Source organism: Vicia villosa, linkage group LG2, assembly GCF_029867415.1.
Source record: "Vicia villosa cultivar HV-30 ecotype Madison, WI linkage group LG2, Vvil1.0, whole genome shotgun sequence".
Taxonomy (NCBI): domain Eukaryota; kingdom Viridiplantae; phylum Streptophyta; class Magnoliopsida; order Fabales; family Fabaceae; genus Vicia; species Vicia villosa.
Genome location: NC_081181.1, coordinates 140,594,274 through 140,619,268, shown reverse-complemented (window position 1 = coordinate 140,619,268; position 24,995 = coordinate 140,594,274). Strand labels below are relative to the sequence as shown.

At 32.9% G+C, this 24,995-nt stretch overlaps 2 protein-coding genes and 1 long non-coding RNA gene across 3 annotated transcripts; all 3 read right to left on the bottom strand.

Moving 5' to 3' along the window:
- Positions 1-6: 6 nt before the first annotated feature.
- Positions 7-1,528, bottom strand: LOC131652254 (uncharacterized). Its single transcript, XR_009298668.1, has 3 exons — positions 1,237-1,528; positions 645-1,129; positions 7-548 (listed from the first exon to the last, which is right to left on the bottom strand). It is a non-coding gene; the product is annotated as an uncharacterized LOC131652254 (long non-coding RNA).
- A 3,187-nt stretch (positions 1,529-4,715) lies between these two features.
- Positions 4,716-5,117, bottom strand: LOC131650171 (S-protein homolog 29-like). Its single transcript, XM_058919895.1, has one exon. The coding sequence runs from the start codon at positions 5,115-5,117 to the stop codon at positions 4,716-4,718; it is 402 nt and encodes a 133-aa protein (XP_058775878.1).
- A 4,114-nt stretch (positions 5,118-9,231) lies between these two features.
- On the bottom strand, positions 9,232-10,189 carry LOC131646915 (uncharacterized). The gene is made up of 2 exons (XM_058916844.1): positions 9,703-10,189; positions 9,232-9,622 (listed from the first exon to the last, which is right to left on the bottom strand). Exons 1-2 carry the CDS (start codon positions 9,850-9,852, stop codon positions 9,380-9,382), a joined length of 393 nt encoding a protein of 130 aa, XP_058772827.1. The 5' UTR covers positions 9,853-10,189; the 3' UTR covers positions 9,232-9,379.
- Between the last annotated feature and the right edge of the window lie 14,806 nt (positions 10,190-24,995).

Genomic DNA, 24,995 nt, shown 5'->3' with positions numbered 1-24,995 from the left:
GTTTTCGACTGTTCTTTGATTTGAGTCGTTCTTCGAATTATATAGTAAGAAGTGGGAGTGGATGCTATAAATGCATCAACAGAGTCCCAAGCTTCGACATCTTATCATTAATGAGGTTTTAAAACTAATTTGTTTTCATTATTCATTTTGTTCTACCTTTACATGTCTTAATTAACTTCATTTTTCTTTTTATTTTTTGGTTGGAACTAAATTAATGGTTCACAGGAAATAGAAGAACTTAAATTAGTTAGTGAAGGTATATATCTTGTGTTTACAATTTATGACATCATTGCTTATCATGTGTCAGTGAAAAACTCAAGTTTCACATCCACTAAAAGTAGTGCCTAATAAAAGCTTAAAAAGTTTGGACTATTCAACTTTTACTAGCCAACTTTGTGAGAATGAGTTAGTCTAAAAACCAAATACCACTTTGACAGAAGATAGAAACAAGAAGGTGTAAGGAACTCTATGTGTGAACGTCCTTTTCCAAATATCACCATAAGCAGGGACTTCAAGGACTTCATGTCATTTGAAGGTACCTTGTGAACCTATAAAAGAGGAATTTCCCAGCAGCAAAGCAATGAATACATCATCATATATCCAATGCAAGTATACAACCAATGTGGAAAAAAACACAAATGTACCTTAGCTTTGTTAAAGACAAAACTTCCATCCACATCTTTAAAATAGAGATACTATGAATGAGACCCCTCACCAACATGCCATTAGCCATAAATGAACTAGCCATCTAAATATAATTTTTCATAACACAACAAAGTATCATAATATTGACAATCATATGATAAAACAACTGTGCATCTATTGTGTGCAGGTCATGAACATATCATACAACCCAGTAATAGACCTAAAGAATTAATAACAATTAAGCTAAAATGAATAAACTTAGGGTTCATATCAATATTAAAGTCTTTGCTGGAAACCAAATATGAAGAAGGCTTATCATATCCTCTGAATTTTTTCCAAAGCTGAATCAACAAAAATCATATCATCATTCATTTCAAAGTTTAAAAAATCGGATAAGAATATTTTTATATAAAAAAAAGACCTGAATAAGATTGAGCGAGGTGGATTCTCCTCTATAATAGTCATTTATATCCATGTGAAGATCCTAAACATGAGTGAATCAAACACATTGGATCTATATATGTATGAATCGACTACAGAAATAACATAATATTAACAAAAAAAAATGGAATGTTGCGAAGAGTTACTTACCTTGAGGCTATCAACAAAGAAAAGACCACTGAGAATGAATTCCTTTAGACCAGTTCCCAAAACAATCAGGTCGTACTCTTCATCCTTTTTCTTGGATCTCCGATCGGAATCAAAAGGGGGTTTAGGGTTTTGTGACTTTGCTTAAAATCAAAATGAAAAATTCAGAAGAAGGAGTATGGATCTTGAATTCCTAACCCTAGATTTAAGGAAAAGAATGAAATTGGCATTGAGGATGAGGATGAGATTCTGCGTACGATGAAGGAATGGTTAGATTACTGAGTCACAACTCAAAATAAAATAAAATACTGTGTATATATTGTATTATATGTTTATATTGGGTGTTTTTTTTTTAAAGAAAAAGGAAATATCAATTAGAATATTTGGTTAGAGTAAAATGAAAATTTTTATCATGGATCGAACACGCGACCAACGTGCCCCACTTTTTATAATTTTTTGGGAAGATTTACAATACAACTTTCTAACAAAGCGCCATTATACAACAGCCTTTTTATTAGCGTTCCTCATAAAAGTGATATTAAACTATAGTATTATTTTTTTGTTAGTAATCTATAATAGCACTTATAAGTAAAGAGCTATCATAAGTTTAAATTTGAAAATTTTAATAGCACTTTAAAGAAAAACGCTATTATACTAGTGCTATTATAGATCAAAATTGTAGTAGTGATTATTAGGAAGCCAACCAAGATCCACTCCCGTTCTCGTGTTAGGTGCATGAAGGAGGCCAAGAGGAAGGGTCGTCATTTTGGATATGGTAAGGGCAAGGGTACATGAGAGGCAAGGCTCCCCACCAAGATCCTTTGGATGAGGAGGATGTGTGTCCTCAGACGTTTGCTTCGCAAGTACTGAGAAGCAAAGAAAATTGACAAGCACATGTACCATGATATGTAAATGAAGGTGAAGGGTAATGTCTCCAAGAACAAGAGAGTTCTTATGGAGAGTATTCACAAGTCCAAGGGCAATAAGGCAAGAGAGAAGACGTTGTCTGATCAGTTTGAGGCCAAGGCCCAAGAGGGTTAAGAACAAGGCATGCAGGGAAAGGAAACATGCCCGAAGAGAAAAGCGCTTTGCTCAAGGTACTGGAGAGAAGGGAGCAGCAACAACCCAGCCTGCCCAACCATTAAAGAAATTCAAGAAGTAGATCAAGTATTTAGTTTGAGATTTAATTTTATCTAATATTTCAGTTGTACAAGTACAATTTGGTATTTTTTTTTTGCCAATTTTGGTATGGATATGGTGCATTTGGTTGAGAAAAAAACCCGTTAATTTTACCAAACACTTCAATTAGCTTATAAGTTATCAGTCTCAACCATCCGCTATAAGCCACCAGTCATCAGCCATCAGTCATAAGCTATAAGCTATCAACTAGCTTATCAGTCAACCGCTATTTTTACCAAACAGACCCTTAACCTTTTTCTCAATTTTATAAATAATTTAGTTTCCTGTGTCATTTACTCTCCTATTTATACCACAAATATAAAATATAAAAACATATTTAAGCATAATTTTACGAGTGAGAATAAGTTGATCTTAAAAAATATCTCTAAAAAATTATTATAAACAATTAATTTAATTTTCAATTATTATTATTATATATTATTATCAAGCACACTAAATTTTATATAAAATTAAAATTATTTATATTAGTTATATATTTTTAAATTTATTATATTTTTATTTAAAATTATTCAATGAAATATCAATTAATTTAAAATTTATAAAACAAATTAAATTTTGTAGAGTTAAACTTCTATTATGAAACTCTTCTAGACAAAAAAGATAGAAAAAAATATTCATTTAGAATTGAAATTTCAAGATACCATGCGGTGTAGATATTCATTTAAAATTGAAATATGACGGGGAGCTGTCATATATTGTAGGTTTGTAAAAATTATAAATATGATACAATAAAAAGGATTTAAAACTGATATTTGACGGAAATCTGTTATAAATTTTAGGTTTGGAAAAATTTACTAATATGTAAAAAGTAATGTTATTTGAATAGAAAAAATAATTTTATTCAAATATGTAGTTTCAAAATTAACTCATTTGGATTCAATTGAGTTCTGTTAACTCATCTGAATTCACTGGTAGATGTTAATGTATCTATGATATACCATTGTAGACTGCTCATTTTAATATCTTTTAAATATTTTTCTTGCTACTGTTTTATATAATTGAAGTTAGAGAATCGGTTGTACGATTTATTGTATGTACGAATCAATGCTTAAAAGTTGGTGCATATTATTAACATATATTTATGTCAATAATAATCAATTGAAGAAGGGATTCAAACTTTACAAAATTATTGTAGGTACGAATCAATGCTTAAAAGTTGGTGCATATTATTAACATATATTTATGTCAATAATAATCAATTGAAGAATGAATTCAAACTTTACAAAATAATGATTTGGTAAACATGTGATGTGGAATCAGAAGGGACTCGTGCGATAGCACGGGTTTGTTACTAATATTTATTCAAATGGAAAGAGTAAATAAATCAACAAATAAATTCACATTAATAGCATAAAACAAAGAGTTTAATTTATATGCAATGACAATATAAAATTATTTTACACTGTCATCCAATAAAAAACTACCAAAGTATATTGTCATTAAAATTTTTTTTTAATTAAAATGTAATTTATTCTGATACAAGACTATGATTGGTTAACAGTGTAAAATTATTGTACACTGTCAGTGTATGAACCTTTTTCTCTAAAACAAACTCATAAACTCATATTAATAACATAAAACAAAAAGAGAAAAAAAAACTCATCACCAAGACGAAAATAAAACAATGATATCACAAACAAAAAAAATTATTTTATGTGAAAAAATCCAATTAAAAAAATATAAACACGATAAAGAAGGTGATTCTATATCAAAATTGATTTTAAATCATCCCTTTATTAGACAATGAAAAGGAAAAAGAAAAACTATTTTTTTATCCAAAATCTCTATCACCTCTCTATATAAAATAGTTTTATCTCTATCACGATAAAGAAGGTGATTGTGTAATATTCCAATTGCAATTAGATCTACAAGTTGATATATCTCTATCACCTCTCTATTTTAATAGTATTATCTCTCCATATTTAATTACGGTTATCAAAATTAAAACAATATTCATTCATGTAGTTAGAGTAAATAAATCAACCACAACAATGCAAATTCTGCACAAATTAAAAAGATGAAATTGTAAATAAATCAACAAAATCTTTTATTTTATGTGAAAAAATCAATTAAAATAAAAAAAAGAAAGTAAACACGATTAAGAAGGTGATTCTATACCAAAATTGATTTTAAATCATCCCTTTATGAGACGGTGAAGAAGAAGAAACTATTTTTTTAATCCAAAATCTCATTATATTGATAAGTTATTGTTACATTGAGTTTTTAATTTACTCAAATACAATACATTTATTAAGAAATAAAAATATGTATTGCATTGGTACCTATGGATCCCAAGAATCGCAAACCAATTTATTGGAAGATAGAACCTTACATGGCCCTGATTCTGTAATATTCCAATTACAATTATATCTACAAGTTGATAGATCTCTATCAACTCTATATATAACATAATAATGTGTTTCACTATTCCATTGAAATTTGCAGGGGTAATATCTTCCATCAACTTCAAAACTAGTATTCCAACCAAAAGTAGTACCAGGTTTAAGAACATGAACTCCAAGATCATGACTCCCTGGATCTCCCGATCTGCAATGAAGGGTTAAATTTAAGTTTCCTTTCAAAGAGTTGGTAACATTCACATGTGTTCCAACAATATCATCAACATATAACAACATCAACATACACAATAACATCAACTTTGGGATGAAATGTGACATTGCCATTTCAATTTTAATTTTTCTTATGGAAATGAATAGACAAAGTTTAACTGATAGATATAAGAGAGATATATATTTATAAGAAAATTAAACGTATCAATATTTACTTATTACACTGACAATATATTACATAAGTTTTATTAATATAGAAAATTTATTATAATATATTTATCATAAACTTATTTAATAAAATAATAATTTTATTAATATAGAAAATTTGTAAATTTATTATTTAGTATTCAGGTCTCAGTCTTAATATTTATAAATTCCTGTGGAAGATAGCCTGGCAATCCTATCTTATCTTGATAAAGTTCAATGGATTAATTCATCATAAATGTATATATAAAAAGATATGTATTATGTAATATAAAATTATCAAGGGTTCATTTATTTTGACTTTTTAAAAATTAATTGTTATAATGTAACATATGTTTGTGTAAAAAATAATTCAAAAACAATTCTTAAAAAGTTTTTAAAAAATTTAATTGGAATAATTATTCTTAAAATATTATTATAGGTATTTCATCATCTGATCAAAAGTTTTTTTAGATATCAAAATTTTAAAAAATCACGCTAAAAATTGTTCTTTCAATTAAAAATTGAAAACCATGTTATAAAATCCATTTTAAAAAATACAATAAAAATCTATTTTTTTAAAGTGAAACAAAATGACCCTAAACTCAAACAAAATTAAAAATAGAGTAAAGACTCATTTTGGTTTCTCACAAAAATTACGCAACTCAAATTAGTTCTTCACAAAAAAAATGGCCCAATTTAATCCCTTACAAAATTGAACCGGACCATATTAGTCCTTTTATTAATATTTTTTCAGACCTGTTTTTTTCTACTTTTAAACTGAGATTGGACTGCCACGTTGTATTTAATTTTTATTTTTCATTTTTTATTTTTTATTTTTAAATAATTATGAATTAATAATATCCAAAAAGCCAAAATTGTTTTTTATTAGGAATAAAAACACAATACTTTTAAACAATATCTTAAATCTTTACCACTAGGCCAATATGCATTCATGAAAATAATTCCAAAAAAAATTAAGGGTTAATTGTACGATCCCCCCTACCATTAGGGCGAGATTTGGTATCACCCCCCTTAAGATATTTTTTTAGTAACGCACCCTTGTAAAACCTGTAAACCCTTTTCACCACACCCTTTTACCAAGACCTGCTGACTGTGTATTATTTATTGCTGACTGTGTATCATTCAAACTGGTCCAGGTGGCAATTGAATTTATAAAATACCATTGTGTAATATAATTCCTCTTACATGTTTAGAAACCATTCAGTTTCACCCCCGTAAAACTTAGGTTTCGTTTCTATTGCCATGGGTGTGGACAAGGCGAACGGAGAAGATGACGCGAAGGCTGGGAACGGCGAAGCAACGGTGGAATCGTCTCAGGTTAGTTTAAAAGAGCATATCTGCAACTTGTTTCTAACATGCATGTTTATTTTGTTGTTTTAAATGTTGTGAACAACCTGCAGAGAACCGGAAGGTTTAACGCCGTTATTTGTCACGGTGGAGAGTTCATTCAACGTAGTCATGGTGAAACGATTTACAGGGGTGGTTCATCAACTTTGATTTCTGGGGAACAATTAGATTTGTGGACCTTTGAGCGCATTCAAAACCTAATTTCTGGGTGGGGTTACTTAGAAGGTTCTTACAAAGTGTGGACGAAAATCACTGACATTGATAGCAACTACTTTCAGATTAAGAGTGATGATGATGCGTATGATTTTGGTGCATATTGTTGTGCGATGCAAGTTGATGGGGTACTGTGTGTTGAACACGCTGCGTGCATAAGTGTAACTGGGAGCAATCAAAACTTTGTGTCTGAGTTAGAGGATAGTGATGAAGAGATTGTTGAAGGGTTGAACGATAGCGAGGATGAAAGGACGACTGCCATAGCTGATGGTTTTGATGGTATTGATGACACTATACCACTTAGTGAGGGTCCAGTCATAGCAGGGTTGTTAACATATCCATATTATGTAACTGTGTTGTCTTTTATGTTTTAGGGATTGATGCCATGTTATGTAACTGACTTGTCTTTGGTGTTGTAGGGATTGGTAGCAGTATTTGAAGAGATGTTTGAAAGAGTTGAGCATAGGCTATGCCTTAGGCATTTATATGCCAATTTTAAGAAGAAATTTGGTGGGGGAGCACTCATAAGAGATTTAATGATGGGAGCAGCCAAAGCAACATATCATCAAGCATGGATGCAGAAGATGGATGATTTGAAGAAGGTAGATCCGAATGCTTGGACATGGCTAATGGGAATTCCTCCTAAAAGTTGGTGTAAGCATGCATTTAGTTTCTTCCCTAGGTGTGATGTATTGATGAACAACATAGCTGAATCTTTTAATGCCACAATTCTAATTGCTAGAGATAAACCAATTTTGACAATGTGTGAGTGGATTAGAAAATATCTGATGAATAGGTGTAGTAATGCTACCTTGAAACTTGATAAGTGGCCACACAAAGTGATGCCAATTCCTAGGAAAAGACTAGATTCTGAGGTTGCTTTGAGTGGGCTTTGGCTGCCAACTTGGGCTATGGGTGAACAATTTCAGGTGACTCATGCTTATAATAATCAGGAATTCATAGTTGATATAGGAAAAAGGTCCTGCAGTTGTAACTTCTGGGAGTTAGTTGGTATTCCCTGTAGGCATGCTGTGGCTGCATTGGGATTTAGGAACCAGAACCCAGAACTGTTTGTTCATGAATGTTACACAAGGGATAAGTATGCCCTTTGCTATGGATTTGCTGTTAGCCCTATAAATGGACGTGATATGTGGCCCGAGGTTGAAACTGAAGAGCTCTTACCTCCTACATATAAAAAAGGGCCTGGTAGACCAAGAAAGCTAAGAATTAGAGAGACTGGTGAGGAAGGAGCTAGAAGAAGGTTACCAGGGGTTTCATATAGATGTACTAGGTGTGACAAGATTGGACATAACGTAAAGTCGTGCAAGAGCAAGAAACAAGATCCTAATGCCTTGAAAAGAAAGGTATGTTAGTATTATCTTTGTATGTTAATCATGTATTCATATATTTTTATCCTTGTATGTTTATTATGTTGTGCTGAATATCTTACAGAAGAAGAAACAACCTTCTGCTGCTACATCTACTCAACCTAGTGCTACATCTACTCAACCTAGTGCTACAACTGATCAAAATGGTGGGGATGCTGCATCTGCTCAAAATGGTGCTACAGAGTCTCAACCTGTTGGTGCTGCATCTGCTCAAAATGGTGCTACAGAGTCTCAACCTGTTGGTGCAAATGAGGTTACTAATTCTGTTGTCAAAGATTCATTGTTTGGGGATATAAGTGATGCCATGATTGCAAGTCTACCCGACATAAGTGTACAAACAACAACAACTATAGGCTCAACAAGTAGCATAGACAAAGGCAAAGGGAAGGTGAAGCAAGACAAAGGCAAGGGGAAGGTGAAGCAAGAATTCAAACCATTGCGAAAGAGGTGTAGTGAGAGAATCAAAGAGAATTGGTTTAAAAAACCAAAACCATTTACAGGTCCTGGATCAAAACCTGAAGAACCTTTCTGTTTTACAGAAGATGAAGAAGAAGAGCAGGTTCCAAAGAAGGGTACCCCTAAAAAGACTCCAAAGAAGACTGTGAAGAAGAAGTCCATTCAGGATCTCATTAGTTGATTATGTTATGCACAATGATATGCACATCTGTTGGTGCTTTTTATGTTATGACATGTTATGACAATTGGTAGTATTTTTTGATAGTGTTTTGTGCACATTTGGTTGTGCTTTTTATTAGTCTGTTATGCACATTTGGTTGTGCTTTTTGGTTAGTCTGTTATGCACACATGTTTGTGCTTTTTGGATAACTTGTTTATGCACACATGTTTGTGCTTTTTGGTTAGTCTGTTATGCACACATGTTTGTGCTTTTTGGATAACTTGTTTATGCACACATGTTTGTGCTTTTTGGTTAGTATGTTATGCACACATGTTTGTGCTTTGTTTTAGCAGTTAAATGCACTAACTTGTAATGGATACAATCTGTGACATCTATTAATGATAACAATATGCTTTATATAACACAACAAATGTCAAACAATATTTCTTTCCATTCTTTTCAAACTACATAGAACCAACATTCTTTTCAAAGTACATAGAACCAACCTAGATCAAAATGCACAGAACCACCTTTAAACTCAAAATACATGGATAATTAACCTATTAAAGACACCAAAATACACAATGTCATACTTATTGCTTTCATTACATGAAATTATACAATAAACCAACTATCAAACAACACATAAATATAACAATCTGGATCTGCAAAGTTTTCCTTTTCTGGGCTTCAAGCTTAATCTTCAATTTTACCACTTTCTTTGTCGCTGATTCCAACTGAATTTGAAGTACCTCACACTTCTTGCAACATGGATGAATCACTGTATTGCCTTTGATGGAGTCTCCATTTTCATCATCCCATAAGAACAATTCGCAACTATTGCCAGTCTACAGAACACGAGTGCATAATTACTAACACGAACACACATAAAAAAAACGCAGAACAAGGTTGTTACCAACATACTTACCCCAGCATTGCGACATTTCCAGAACTTTCGATTCCGGTTTTGAACTGTGTTGGAGACCCACATCTTCATGGGTCTATCGCAGCCGCATCTGGGCAACACTTGATGGGACACGGAATCAACACTGCTTCCTCGAGAGCAGCTTCCCACCATAATCAATTGGGTCTACGAATAAGAAGCCTGTAGAAGAACGATTTGGGGATGAAGGTTGCAGAAACACACTGATGAAGAAGAGTATTGGAGCTATGGAGATTTAGGGGCGCCGCATGTAGGAAAAATTGATTTGGGAGAAATATAACCTAGAATCGGTGAAGAAGAAGATGAGTTAAATGATACACAGTCAGCAATAAATAATACACAGTCAGCAGGTCTTGGTAAAAGGGTGTGGTGAAAAGGGTTTACAGGTTTTACAAGGGTGCGTTACTAAAAAAATATCTTAAGGGGGGTGATACCAAATCTCGCCCTAATGGTAGGGGGGGATCGTACAATTAACCCAAAAATTAATAATATCAAATACTTCGAAATTTAAAACAAAAATTATAAAATTTGTACCAATGTAGTCCGGAACCTAAGTCCGATAAATGATAATCACTTTACAACTTGACAAATCAATTTCTATTGTTAATATTCTTAAATTATTGATAAATACTGAACTTAATAATTTAAAACAAACATTTACTTATTTCAAATAACACATATATTTAATTAATTAATAAATTAAATTATATGTAATTGAATTTTTTTATAAAGTGGTCTCCTTCTTTCCGTACCGACTAATCCACCCGAGAGAGTTACTGTCCCACGTAGCCTCTGAAAGTTGGTCCTAGACTCTTTCGAACTCAGGACCTCAAGGGGAGCAAACCCTTGAGACCCAAGCACCCTCCCACTAGACCAACCCTCTCGGGTTATATGTAATTGAAATTAAATAACACAAAAATAAATATTTACTTATTTCAAACAAATTCAAATTAAATAATAATTAATTACTTTAATATTAATTCAATTAATTGTTAAAATATTTAATCAATTTAAATTAAATAATCAATTAATTTTTAAAATTATTTAGTTAATTCAAACTAAATAATGATCAATTAGTTTAATAGTAATCCAATTAAATATTAATTTATTTATTTTATTTGATTAATTATATTTAGGATTTATATTTTATTAATTTTATTTGTTTTTTTATTATTTAAAATTAATAAATATTTATTTGTTTGCTATTTGAAAATGTTTGTTTTGAAATATTTATTTTATTTGAAATATTAATTTATTTAAGTAAATGTTTGTTTTGTATATTTAACTTAAGTATTTTTGCTATTAAGAATATTAATAATTGATATTGATTTGCCTAGTTGTAAAGTGACTATCATTTAACTTGAACGGACTTGAATTTGAAACCCCATTGTTCCAATTTTAACTTTTTTGTTTTAAATTTAAAATATTTAATATTACTAAAAATCGTAGGAAGTATTTGTCATTAATGTACATTGGACTAGTGGTAAGGACTTAAAATATTAGTTAAAGGTTCTGAGTTCAATTCCATATAAACACAATTTTGGTTTTTTTAGTCCAATCACGGTTTAAAAATATAAAAAAAACCGGTTTGAAAAAAAATATTAACAGAAGGAGTAATCCGGTTAAATTTTATAAGGGATTAAATTAGGTACTTTTTCATGTGAGAGATTAATTTGGATTTTGTAATTTTTGTGAGGAATCAGAATGAGTCTTCACTCTTAAAAATATTTTGCTGAAATGAGTAGCATTATTATTGTCAACTATATTAAATATATTTGGTGTTTGAAAGTTCATAAAGTCTAATAAATGTTTTTTTTTCATGAATTACAATAAATTTAATTATATATTTAATTTAGAAAAGTAAAGATATTATTTATAAATTTAATATTTTTTTTGTGATGTATTTTATACTTAACATTTATTTTCGTTCCTTAACTTTAAAAAAATCAATTGAAACCCTTTGAATATTTAAAATACATCATATTAATTTTTTTAGCTGAATTCAAAACATCTTTACATCAAGGAGAGATTAGATATCTCACCTATGTTAGGATTCTTGATAAATGTCAAAATTACGTAAAATACGTATGCCCTTATCTAGAGTCATCTTAATTTTTTTGAGACATTGTGTAGGTTAACCACAGTTCACCCATAGCAAAACAAATAGAGGCCTTATATAATCACTATTTAATATAACAAATATTTTATGAGACCCTTTTTGGCTATATTTTAATCTTGACAAATTTGAGGCCATGTGCAGTAGCCTACCTTGCACGCCCTCAAAGACAACCATGCCCTTATTAACTTAGTTTATCGATAGAAAAATGGATTTATCAATGAAAAATGATAAAAACGCCTATTTGGACTTTTTACTTGCACACTAACTAAAACATGTGAAAAAGACTGAAAAATGACCAAACAGCTTACTAAGACTTTGCCAGAGACACTTTTTACAAGCAAGGCTCGGTAGGCTAAGATCACAGGCGTGCTAAGTGAGTATAGATATTAGAATACTTCAAGGCTAAGATACTTCATTGTAAAGGAAGGGTTTGTGCGCTAGTCGAAGATGGGTGATGCACCTAGCGAGGTAGGGCTAATAGGGCGGGTTGCATGGTGCGCTGACTTTAGGAGGGAACTGATTATACCTTGGTTTTTTTCTTCAGCTAGATTTCCTCTTTCATCCTTGTCCAAGTTGCATGATGTAGTCATTAAAGTATCAATTTCTTTTGACTTTTCCATAATGAACCTCTCTAGAAGTTTCTTGTCGTACTTAGCTTGATTTATGAATGTCCCTTCTTTTGACTGATGGATTTATAGTCCTATGAATTAACGAATCTCCCCCATCATGGACACATCAAACTCATTCTCCATCATCCCATATAAATCCTTAAACAAGGATTTGTTGTACCATCAAATATAATATTGTCTACATAAACTTGAACAAGTAAAATTTAATAATAAAGAGGGTTTTGTCAACTTGTGCTATCTAAAACTTATTCTCAAGTAAAAAAATTCTTATATGATCACACAATGCTCTAGAAGTCTGTTTCAAACTATATAGAGACTTTTTAAATTTAAAGAATTTATCAGGAAAAGTGTGGTTTGTAAAACTTGGAGGTTGATTAACAAACACTCCCGCTTGATGTAATCGCATAAGAATCAATTCTTTACATCCATTTGGAAGAGTTTAGAATCCATAATACAATGAAAATCCAGAAGCATCCTTATGGCCTCTAATTAAGCTATAGGAGTATATATTTCATCGAAATTTCTACCCTCCTATTGATTGTATGTTTTCGCAACAAATCTTGCTTTGTTTATCAAAACATTACTATCTTCGTCAAGCTTGTTACAAAAGATCTAATGAGTCCTTTTTCTCTACTTTATACTTATGTTCCTACACATGTGATTGATTCGATTAAGTTGCCTAAGGCGCTTGGAGTTAGTGTGGCTACTGAGAGTATGGTTGAGGAGATGGTAGTTGTTCAATGCGGTGTCAAAGCTAAGTTAGAGGCTACTGGGCAGAAGAATAAGTCATTTGCAGATAAATGCATGAGAGTTAAAGTTTCAAGGTAGGAGACGATGTAATGGTGTTTATGCGTATGGAGAGGTTCCTAGTTGGTACTTACAGCAAACTGCAACCACGCAAGTATGACCCGTTCAAAGTGACCATGAATATATCCAATACTTTCAATGTTGCTGACATTCATGAATATTAAGCATCTGAGACTCTTTACCCATAAGAGAAATATGGATTGAGTTCTTCATAGGTGGAGAAACTGATGTAGGAAGGCTGGTTGTGCGTATCAAAGAAGAACTCACGCGTCGAAAAGCTTATGCAGAATTTGTGCAAGTTTGCCGTCTCATGTTAGAACGACTCTTATTATACCTTTCATACTCAAAAACAAAATTTTAGTATTTTAATCAATTTTATATTTTTATTTCTGTTTTGGATTAAAAGCCCATTATAGTTTCTTTTTTCTTTATTTAAACATTCTTGGGAGTGATCACCAAGGTTATCTTTGAACATAATCAAATTCTGTATTTTTCTCTATTTGGTGGATTTTGAAATTAGTATAATATTCTGTAATTTTCCAACAAGTGATTAAAGTGATAAGTTTTCATTAAAATGTGTGTATTCAATGCTTTGAAAATGTATTGAAAATTGAAATGTTGAGTTTTATAAAGAATATTTTTTTATTTAGTATGCTTAAAGAGTGCTCTGAGGGCACTGATTAGCAAGACTCATATTTCTATGATATTTTCTTGTGTCTACAATTGGGGACTATAACCCCTTATTTATAAGAATCACACGCCCTTTCATGAACAGTCATGTTTATTCAAGTTTAGAATCTCATGCCCTTCCATGAAGGGTCATAATTATTCAAGGTTTCTTATTCCAGCTTTACCCATCACAAAAATAGAAATAAGACTTTTTGATATCTACACAATATTTTTCATGACAATTACATTCTTAGCCATAAACCTTACATTAAATAGATAAATTCAATTTGACTAATTAATTAATGGTTCTAACACATTAATTTATTATATGTATGACCCAAAAAATTCTAACACATTTTCCCTAAGGATCTAAACTACCAACTTAATGCTGCAAGAATCACATTGGTGCGTGACTCTACCATCTTCTGCCTATGTGGGTGCAATTTTGAGAACAACCACCTCAAAACTTCTTTCCTTCCTTTCAAGGTCAGTTTGAGCTTTCATTCGCTCTATTCAAATGAAATATTAACGACCTTAAAGTTTCATCTTTGTCCAACAATTTCACATGTACTGCTGATCAGCCTTACAACAGTAGGAGGTTTTATGTCATAAACAACCTCAAATAGATACTTTCATGTAGTTTCATGATACGAGGTATTATAGCGATAGTCTTCCTAGTGAATCCTTCTTTGTAACCATGTCTTAGGTTGATTGCTTATAAAGAAACATAAATATGTTTCCAAACATCGACTCGCGCTCTTCTGTTTATCCACCAGACTCAGGGTGATGAGATGAACTCATATTTAGTTAAGTACCCTGAAGTCAAAATAACTCCCTCTAGAAACTACTAACAAACACATGACCACTATCACTTACTACTACTGATGGCAACCATGGAGCCTAATAATCTCCTTAGCAATCACTCAACCATTAAACGATCTGTATAAGGGTGTTTAAGGAGAATAAAATGATTTTACTCTGAAAGTCGGTTATCCACAACAAGTATCTCTTTGAACCCTAGAGGTTTTGGGAAACCCGTAATGAAATCCATGGATACTTCCTCCCACCATACTTTAGGTAAAGGTAATGGTTGCAACAACTCTCCGGATGCGGTGGCTAAATATTTATGTCGTTTAAAAATTGTCACATAATTGCACGATTTTCTAAATTATGCCCTTCATCCCTATCCAATATACATTGGAAACCAATCGTCTATATGTTCTGTAAAAACTGGAGTGTCCTCCCTGAGGTGTGCTATGAAATTAATCAAGTAATTTAGGAACTAATTCAGATTGTGTAGAAATCACCAATGGCCCCTCATAAATAAGTATATCATTTCGATACTCTAACCCAATTCTCTTTGTATCAAACTACACATCTGCAATGACTCTTGTAAATTCATCATTGCGAACTTCAACTTTAATTGAACCCTCTTCTGCCCATACTGTGAATTTCAGCTTTAACTGAATCCTCTTCTACCCATCCTCATTCATTGATGCTTGAAAAGTGGAAGATGTATTCATGTGTTCAAGGGGCATAACTAAGAACTCATAATACCTTTTGTCCGTCCTAAATATGGTTATGTGAACATCCTCTAGTTTAACCCGCACTTGTTGATACCATGATTTCAAATCCAATTTAGAGAAAAAATAATCATTATGCAACTCATTTAATAAATCATGAATTATCGGGTTTGGGAATTTGTCAGGAACCATTATGTAATACGGTGGGAGAACTGACTTTAAATATGCGGATAGCAAGAGTCGCCACCAAATTTTATTTTATCCAATTAAGAAAGGCTAAAAGAACAGGAAAGACCTTTGAAAAGAGATTGAGTTCGGGGGTAGGTTTATACAAGGGAAGGTGTAAGCACCCTTTGTATCCATGGTTATCCATGGGCTCGTAATTTCTTAACACACTTTGTTTGTTTGAAATGTTTGAAAAGGTGTCGTGTGTGTTTAGAAAAACAGTTTGTAGAAGAACTTGACTTCATAACGATTCATCATTCGAATATATACAAAGTACTTGTCTTGAAAAGAGTTTTTAAAAAGAGAGGTGTGAAAAGTATTTTATTTGAATTTGTTGTGAGCAAGCACTTAAGAATTACATTGCTGCAAGAATCATATTGATGCGTGACACTACCATCTTCTACCTATGTGGGTGCAATTTTGAGAACAAGCACCTCAAAACTTCTTTCCTTCCTTTCAAGGCTAGTTTGAGCTTTCATTCGCTTTGTTCAAATGAAATATTAACGAACTTAAAGTTTCATCTTTGTCCAACAACTTCACATGTACTGCTAATCAGCCTGACAACTGTAGGAGGTTTTATGTCATAAACAACCTCAAATAGATACTTTCATGTAGTTTCATGATAAGAGATATTATAGCGATAGTCTGCCCCGTGAATCCTTCTTTGTAACTATGTCTTAGGTTGATTGCTTATAAATAAACATAAATATGTTTCCAAACATCGACTCGCCTATTTTGTTTATCCACCAGACTCAGGGTGATGAGATGAACTCATATTTAGTTGAGTACCCTGAAGCCGAAATAACTCCCTCTAGAAACTACTAACAAACACAGGACCACTATCACTTACTACTACTGATGGCAACTGTGGACCTCCGTTTTTTTCGGGCCATACCTCTGAGCGGGAGAGATACGTGAACTGACTCTTTTTTATCGCTTATGCTTTCGCATTTTTGAAAATTCACAGTGTCGCCACCGACCTTTTATTTTATCCAATTAAGGAAAGGTTTATAAAAGAAACAGAAAAAAGACCTTTAAGAAATTCTGGGTAAGGGGGTAGGTTATACACAGGGAAGGTGTTAGCACCCTTTGTATCCATGGTTATCCATGGGCTCTTAAGTTTGCTTAGATCACTTGTTTTTCGATCACTTTTCAATTGCTTTAGAATGCTCATATGTGGTTTCAAATACTTTTGTAAATTGAATTTGTAATGATCCTTGTGCGGATGTATACAAAATGCTTGTTTATCTTTCGAAAGATGTTTTGAAAAGAACGTTAACTTTGTAATGATCCGTGTTTGGATGTATACAAAATATTGTCTTTTTGGAAAGTTTTGAAAAACAACAGTGTATGAGAATTTTGTTTGTTTTGATTTGAGCAAGCAAACTAGGAGGTCTACCCTGAGTTGTAAGGTCTTTATCCTATTTCCTTTAAAAATCTATCCTTTCACCGGATACAAACAAAAGGTTCGATTTTGTACTCGAAACAGTAGAATTTTGACTTTGATTTTGAAAAGAATGAGAAGGGATTACCTTAAAAGGTGCAAGTGTGATTGTGATTGGATTCAGATATTTTATCTTTGAAGTTAGTGATCTAACGGTTCAATTTTATCTTTGACATACACGCAGTTTATATTTGCTGGAAATTAAAATGCGGAAATGTAAAGTGCGGAAAGTAAATCTACGCTATTACATCGATTGTGCAGGAAATGTAAACTAGCCTATTTACATGAATTTGACATCCTATACATTTATCCAGGAATTTAAATTGCAAGAAAAATAAAAGGCATGTTTTTGGATTTTTTTTTATGACTGATTTTAATTATAATTAATGCATGATTAATTAAATTAAAATGAAGAAAAAAGATGAAAATAGATTTAAACCTAGAAATTAAGTTTAAAATATGTACAAAATATTTTTCAATTAATTTTAAAACAAAACTAATTTTTTTGGAATTTTTGAAGTTGATTTGAAATTGATTAAGCTAATTAATACATAATTATACAAATAATTATACAAATAATTAAAACTTAAAGAGAAAATTATTCAAAATATGTACAAAATTAGTTTATAATATATAAACAATATTTAATATAAAGAACAATTTTTTTTATGATTTTTTTTGATTGGTTGAAAATAATTAAAAAGAAAATATACAAACATATACTAATTAATTATACAAAATATTGGAATTATGAAGAAAAATAAAATATTTTTATTTCAGAAAATAATATATTATTTTAGAAGTCTAAAAATATTTTTTGTATATTTTTTGGATTTTTAAAACTATTTTTAATTAATTTTGCAAAGAAATTAAAATAGAAATAGAAAATATAAAAGGATACGATCAGGTGTGGAAATTAAGTGATGTCCATGGTGTGGATCACTTGTATGGTGCGTTGGATTGAGGATTAGTGGAGATCAAGGGCTCAGGTTGCAAGACACATGATGCACGTGGTTAGAGGAGTAGCATGAGATTATGCCGACTTTGAGAGTCCAGCGTGGGGCCCACTGAAGTTGACTGGCGAATAGAAAGATGAGGATAGGCCACGCGAGCAGTCAAAGGGTCCTCATCACTATTCATCATCTTCTTCAATTTACCTATGGAATTTGCTGCGGATTTACCTGCAACATTACCTGCGGATTTTGCTTTCAATTCTTTAACCTTTTGGATGACCTACAAAACGAAAATAAAAAAGAACAAGGGCCACCCAGATCACCTAAATGGACCCTTCTGAACATGATAGTGTCGTTAGTATTTTTATTTGGAGCCTCTATCATAGAAAACGAAAGGTTTACATCTTTGAAGCTCAAAAATGGTAGAGCTTCAAAACCACGTTTGAACTTGCATGTAATCACTCAAATCTACCCTATGTCATGCCATGAGTCCATTCAAATGATTAGTTTGTATTATAGTTAAGCATGCATATGAAAACGAAAGCTACATGGTTATGAACATGAAGATGATCGTGAGCATGTTTAAGGTTGTTTCAATCACATGTTATGAGTCAATCCTTACCTATGATGTTATACAAGAGTAATAGGATGATTATTTTGTATTGATAGTGGCTGGAAATATGAAAACGAAAATTACATATATTTGATATTTTTTTGAGAATTTTATGTAGATGATGGCTATGCTCTTGCTATAATTTCGTGTGTGTCTTGTTGTTGATGTATTCCACTTCATTTATAGGCCAAGAGCTGCTTGGAAGTGAAGCTAAGAGCATTGATTGCTTGGTTGAAAGTTTGATTTTTAAATATTAAAAATCCTTGAATATTTGACCAAGTCTTGCTCTCCTTTACTTCTCTTGCCTTGTGCTTCAATTCTCTGCAGAAAATCAGAGATTCCTTGGGTGACTCATGCTTAGATTGTAAGCTACCCATTATCCATTCATTTTTCCTTTTAATTTAATCTTAAAATAAGATAAAATTAAGCAAAAAATGAATAAAAATGGTATGGGCTTAGTCTTGGTCGTGGGAGGCCCATAATATCATGGCAAAGATGTTTGAACCATGAAAACTTGGCCCCATTTGGAAAAAATACATTTTTGAGCAATGTTGGTTTTATGCATTTTCCCAAAATTTAGCCAACTTCAACAAGGTGTAAATCCCTCAATTTTTGTCATATGAAGGAGATATTGCACTTTTTGGAAACCTCAAAGAGTCCTCTAACCAATGTCTTTAGTCTCATGTCAAAATGATTTTTGATGCTCCTTGTGTGTCCTTTTGAAAAAAGTGTCTTTTTGTTGACTTTGAAAATGACCTGTAATGTCTTTGGTCATATTTTTCAAATGGTGAATGCAATGACCATGGGATCAATTGCATTTGAAAGATAATTGAATTTCCTTCAAAATGAACTTTGGTTTGAATTTTTTGGATGAAGGATGAGAGAGTTATGACCAGTCAAAGTTGAGTTGACTTTTCAGGCAAAAACCCTAATTTTGAATCTTAGGGTTTTGTTGATTTTTGATCTTTCCTTGATGAATTATGATCATCCAATGATCAAATGATGAATCCTTTGACAAAACATGGACTTTGACAAAAAAATTCATTTTTGACTGTCTGTTGACTTTTTTGGTCAAACGGGTCGTCTGTTGACTGTTTGAGCTGCTGACGGTGCGTCTGAGTGAATTGAAGTTTGAAAATTTGTATTATGGTACTTTGAGATATATGGATGTGCATGAAATCCATTTGAGGTCTCAAAAGCTTGTTTCTCCTGTAAAAACAAGAAAACCCTAGTCAGGGACTGTTTGTGTAGGAGACAGTTAAGCGTACCTGATTTTTGTGCAGTGTTGAGTCTCTGCTAATCGCGTGATATTCAGAAGACTTCTAGAACAAAAATCTTGGAATTTTGAATTGTGAAAGATTGATTCGATTGATGGTACAAAACACTGAGAATTGTACTGCCAGCAGTTTGGCTGTCAACTGACTGTTCAGGTATTGACGTAGCAGTTAGAGTGAAAAATCAACAGTCAAGGTTAATTTTCTTTTTTGTTGTTTTTGTTTTTGTTTTATGTGAAAAATGAAAGTTTATTTACATGACTTGTTAAAAAAAAACACAGACATAATAAATAACTAATATTTACTGTATGCGGGCAAAATTACCGATAATAACCCTGAAAATCATTTAATGCACAGAAAAATGAATATTTGACTGGCAGAAAACACACAAAATATTATCTGAGTAATTAAGCAGTATTATGACAAATAGTACAACATTTAATACTGACAGTACAAATATTACATACTATATTGAACAGTACGAATAAACGGTACATTTAAGAAATAAGAAATACGGCAAGTTTCAAAAATGACGATTGATAACCCATGCTACAAATAGTAACATGTAGATGATTGGGAGCATAAGCATCCCAGGTCCACAGTGTTCCGGGCTATGTAGACAGAAGAAAGACATGATCACTGTAGCAATGGTGATGACCATAAGAAAACACGTTTCCCACCGCTTCGCCATTTTGTCGGGGAAGAAGAAAGGATGGATTATGAAGTAGAAATTTGAGAGATGAATTAGAATTTGATGTGAGATTTTTATGAAAAAATGAGAGGTATTTATAGAGTGGAAAGAAGGATAGAGACGTTGGGGAATGATGTGATTCCGTACAAAAGGAAAATTTGAGTGGAAATAAGATTTGAAAGAAAATGGAGATAGTGTTGGGAAAAAGAGAGATGTAGAGAATAAAGTTAGGATGTGATTTTTGAAAAAGAGATTTGAAAAGATTTTTGAAAATAATGGAATATAGTACAAAAATTAGTGGGAAACAAAAGATAATACTAATCTACTTGTTACCAGTACAGTCTGAGTTTCCTGATTCTGCGCCTGCAAAAAGATTTAACTCTGTACCAATTGTGTCAGTACTATTTATCTGTAAATAAATAAATAGCATGCGTGAAGTAATAAATAGTATTTGGCGTTTGCGTAAGAATAAATTCAACTGCAAGCCAAATTACTGTATAAGAAAAAATTCTAAAAACTAAGTATTTCATATGTCAGGATATTTGTTGAAAAAATCCATGACTATATGAGACTCTTAATTTTCAGATTGGAGTTTTCTTGAAAAAAGATGCGGGCAAATTTTGGGGTATAACAGTTGCCCCTATTCAATCTTCTTAAACCTGAAGAGATTGTCTGAAATCTGAAGGTAGAAGATGATTGAATATTTAGATGCCCTGAAAATTTGCACTTACCTTGATCAGAAGAGATGTTGGAAGTTGCATTTGAATGTCGTCTGCGAAATGTTGTTGGCAGATTGAGACATTACCTGAGATGGGCTTTCAGATGCCACCTGGTAAATGTGTTGATGGTTTGTTCATCAGGATGAATCCATTGATTATATCTTGATGAGGGATTTGAAAGTCTTTGTGTTGACTGTTTCGGAACCGTCCAAGGTTGCCGCTTTAAGTTTAGGTTTTGAAAGTTGATCATTGTGGAACCGTCTGAGGTATCAGCTTTAGATCTTTGATGTTAGATCGTTCTTGAACCGTCTGAGGTATCGACTTTAGATCTGCAATGTTAGATCGTTCTGGAACCGTCTGAGGTATCAACTTTAGATCTGTGATGCTAGATCGTTCTGGAACCGTCTGAGGTATCAACTTTAGATCTGCGATGTTAGATCGTTCTGGAACCGTCTGAGGTATCAACTTTAGATCTGCAATGTTAGATCGTTCTTGAACCGTCTGAGGTATCAACTTTAGATCTGCAATGTTAGATCGTTCTGGAACCGTCTGAGGTATCAACTTTAGATCTTTAATGTTAGATCGTTCTGGAACCGTCTGAGGTATCAACTTTAGATCTGTAATGTTAGATCGTTCTGGAACCGTCTGAGGTATCATCTTTAGATCTGTGATGCTTGTTTTTTGAGTTGATAAGTGATCAGAATGAATCTTCGGCTTGATTATATCTGAGAGAACTGTTCATGGAATTCAGGTGAACACTGCATGTGATTGAGAATATCTTTGTTGAAGATATCTGTCTACCTGAAAAATCAAGTTAGCAATATGCAATGTTTATGATGCATGTAATATGAGCTAAAGGAGAAATAGGCATGTTATGTTGTGTATGAATATGCGTATGAATATGCGCATGATGCATGATGTATGATGTATGATGTATGAATATGATGTATGAATATGATGTCAAGCTTCTATTTGGAAAAATAAATTTCCGTCAGTCATCTGGATATGACTATATTGTGATTGTTGATGATCTTTTGTCTTGTTTGAGTACCCTCGGCTGGGGAAATTCTTTGAGAACCATGGTACTCTGTTGAAGGATCTTTGACTATCACTTGGGAATGAAAGGTAGCTGGAAGTTCTGATGCCCTTTCAAATGGGAATGAGGAAGATGCATAATCCTCCGATGCACTATCTGACCAAGTCCGGGTGCGGGGGTCACACATTCTGAAGATAGTAATCTGGAACAACCCTGCTGGGGGATAAGACTTCTTTTGAAGAGAAAATCTTTTTGAGGAGTTTGCTGAGAAATGCGTTTCTCTTGGGGATTTTCTTCTGATGGGATGATGTCCAGATAATTGGGACATTACCTGAATGCTATTCCTGTTTTTCCTGGTAAACATCAATCATATTCAAATGCACATGTTCATTCAAAATTATCATTGGGACGTTTACGTATTTAAAACAGAAAAAGTGAAAATAGTGATTTTTGAGCCTAAGCTGCATTGATTTTTGAAAAAGAGCCATGATAGGCTGATTAGCACAGGGAGACAACAATCCTAGAAGTAGGAAATTGTCAGAAAGTTTTGGAAAATATTTATAAAGATAAATAGCTATGTGAAAACAATTCAGTCAAGTTTCAACTCTGCTATTGCCAATCTGTCTTCGAGCATCTCATCCCTCACTTGTTGGAAGAAAGTGATTGGACTGATCGGTGTCTTTGAGGTGTTGAATCTTGATGGTGAGTAGGCAGCTGAACGGAACATAGTTGTATGCTTCATTCCCTAACTTTTGCCTAGGCTGCCCTTTCAGGTTTTCAGCCTACCGGGATAGTATTTGTTTAGTCTCTAATTTTTGCCTGGACCGCCCTTTCGGGTTTTCAATCCACCGAGACGCTCAGTTTTTTGCCTAAGTTGCCCTTTCAGGTTTTCAACTTAGCGAGCTTTTTTTCTTTTTAAGCGGAGTAGTTTTTGACTATGTCAGCATTCACAGGGTGTGGGAAATCCTCGCCATCCATGGTGGTAAGTGTCATACCCCAAAATTTGCCCATACTCTTTCTCCTATTCAAACTCAAACCAATACACAAAGCTCCAAGACACACTCTCCTAAGCAAGGATAACAAATTGGGGTTTTGTTGTTCCAAAGTGGTTTGTAGAGGACATCTTGGGCTTTTTCAAAAAGTCCTAGAACATCTCCATTTGATAAATATTGAGGGAATTATGACTCGTTGAAGATGACAAAAATTGAGAAAATACATAAAAGTCAATTTGAACAAATTTGATGTTTTTTTTGACAAATGGGCCTAAGTTTTGGTTTTGAAAAATAATCATGAACTTATCCAAGGCCCATAATGCCATTCTTTATTTCTATTATTTTTTATTTATTTTATTTTGAAATTTGTTCAATTAAATTCAAAATTTAATTAAATAAATAATAAGAAATATAGAAGATATGCATGACTTTTATTTTCCAATCAAATCTAAGCATCCAATTATCTTATTTCTGATTATGAATCGTTGCAAGAGATATTGGAAAGGGATAGGGAAGATTGAACTCAATTTTGGAAAGATTTGCATACAAATATTCAATCAAATATTTCACCATGATTTCAAGAGATTTATGTGAAGATTATTGACCTAATTGTTTATGCTATATATACTGAGAAAGCACAGAAAAATAGGGGTGGAAAAATTACAAGGACTTGCAGCCAAGAGGAGCCCTCACGACTCCTTCAAAAACTCAAAGAAAAGCCAAAATCGTTTTTGGGATTAGAGGCAAGTACAAAGGGTTTTGCTGATCCAGACACGTTCCTTGAAGCTCTCTAATCGACTCCAAAGCTTTTATACGCGTGGACAGGTTTGCATCTCTGGGCTCCTAACTCGAATTTCCATAGTTCTTGAATTTTCTTGAACCAATTCATTCATGCCTATTTAATGTGATTCGATTATATATTAGTATTCATCATGATGTGTACGAGCTTTCCGGACATGTTAATTGAGTTTTAAGCGCAGGTTTCGAGTTATGCCATGTTAGGGTTTAAGAGTTTAAATTTGGGGCTTTGCGTTTTAGCTTGAAATAGGGCTCGATATTGGTACTGGCGCATTCGTGAGACCGAGGCGAACGTGAACATGGTCTCAATTTTGATTTATGATGCTTGTATGAGGCTTTAATGTTTGGTAGGTGTAATAGCCTCAAGCTTTTCACAGCCTACTGGTAAAGGGCGCTGTAAAATCTAATTTCCAGGTTTCCATGAAGAAGATGAGGAGCTGTCTCCATATGATTGGCGGATTTCGAATTCCGCGCGCGTCTGGTCACTTAATAGGTTCCTTTTTTTTAATAAATATACCATTCATGACTTAACAAGCGAGGTCATGTGGCTTGGTGGTAGCGCAGGTATATGGTAATCAAAGGGTCCAGGGTTCGATCCCTGGCCCTTGCATATTACTTTTATTTGATTTCTTCTGCAGGATCGTATGCCTCTCAACCACAGGGCTTGTCATGCACCCTCACGCCTCTACCTTCAGATGTTCTAGCAATCAGATCCAACGCCCACCAATTTGAAGACACACCTTACACCATCAAGATGCATTCGCACAGGATAATAAGCTGAGTCCT

Bases quoted from the DNA above. Each gene is read 5' to 3' on its own strand.
- LOC131650171 (XM_058919895.1), bottom strand. From the start codon at position 5,117: ATGGCAATGTCACATTTCATCCCAAAGTTGATGTTATTGTGTATGTTG.
- LOC131646915 (XM_058916844.1), bottom strand. From the start codon at position 9,852: ATGGTGGGAAGCTGCTCTCGAGGAAGCAGTGTTGATTCCGTGTCCCAT. The intron at 9,623-9,702 runs GTAAGTATGTTG...CGTGTTCTGTAG, and splicing joins GGAAATGTCGCAATGCTGGG to ACTGGCAATAGTTGCGAATT.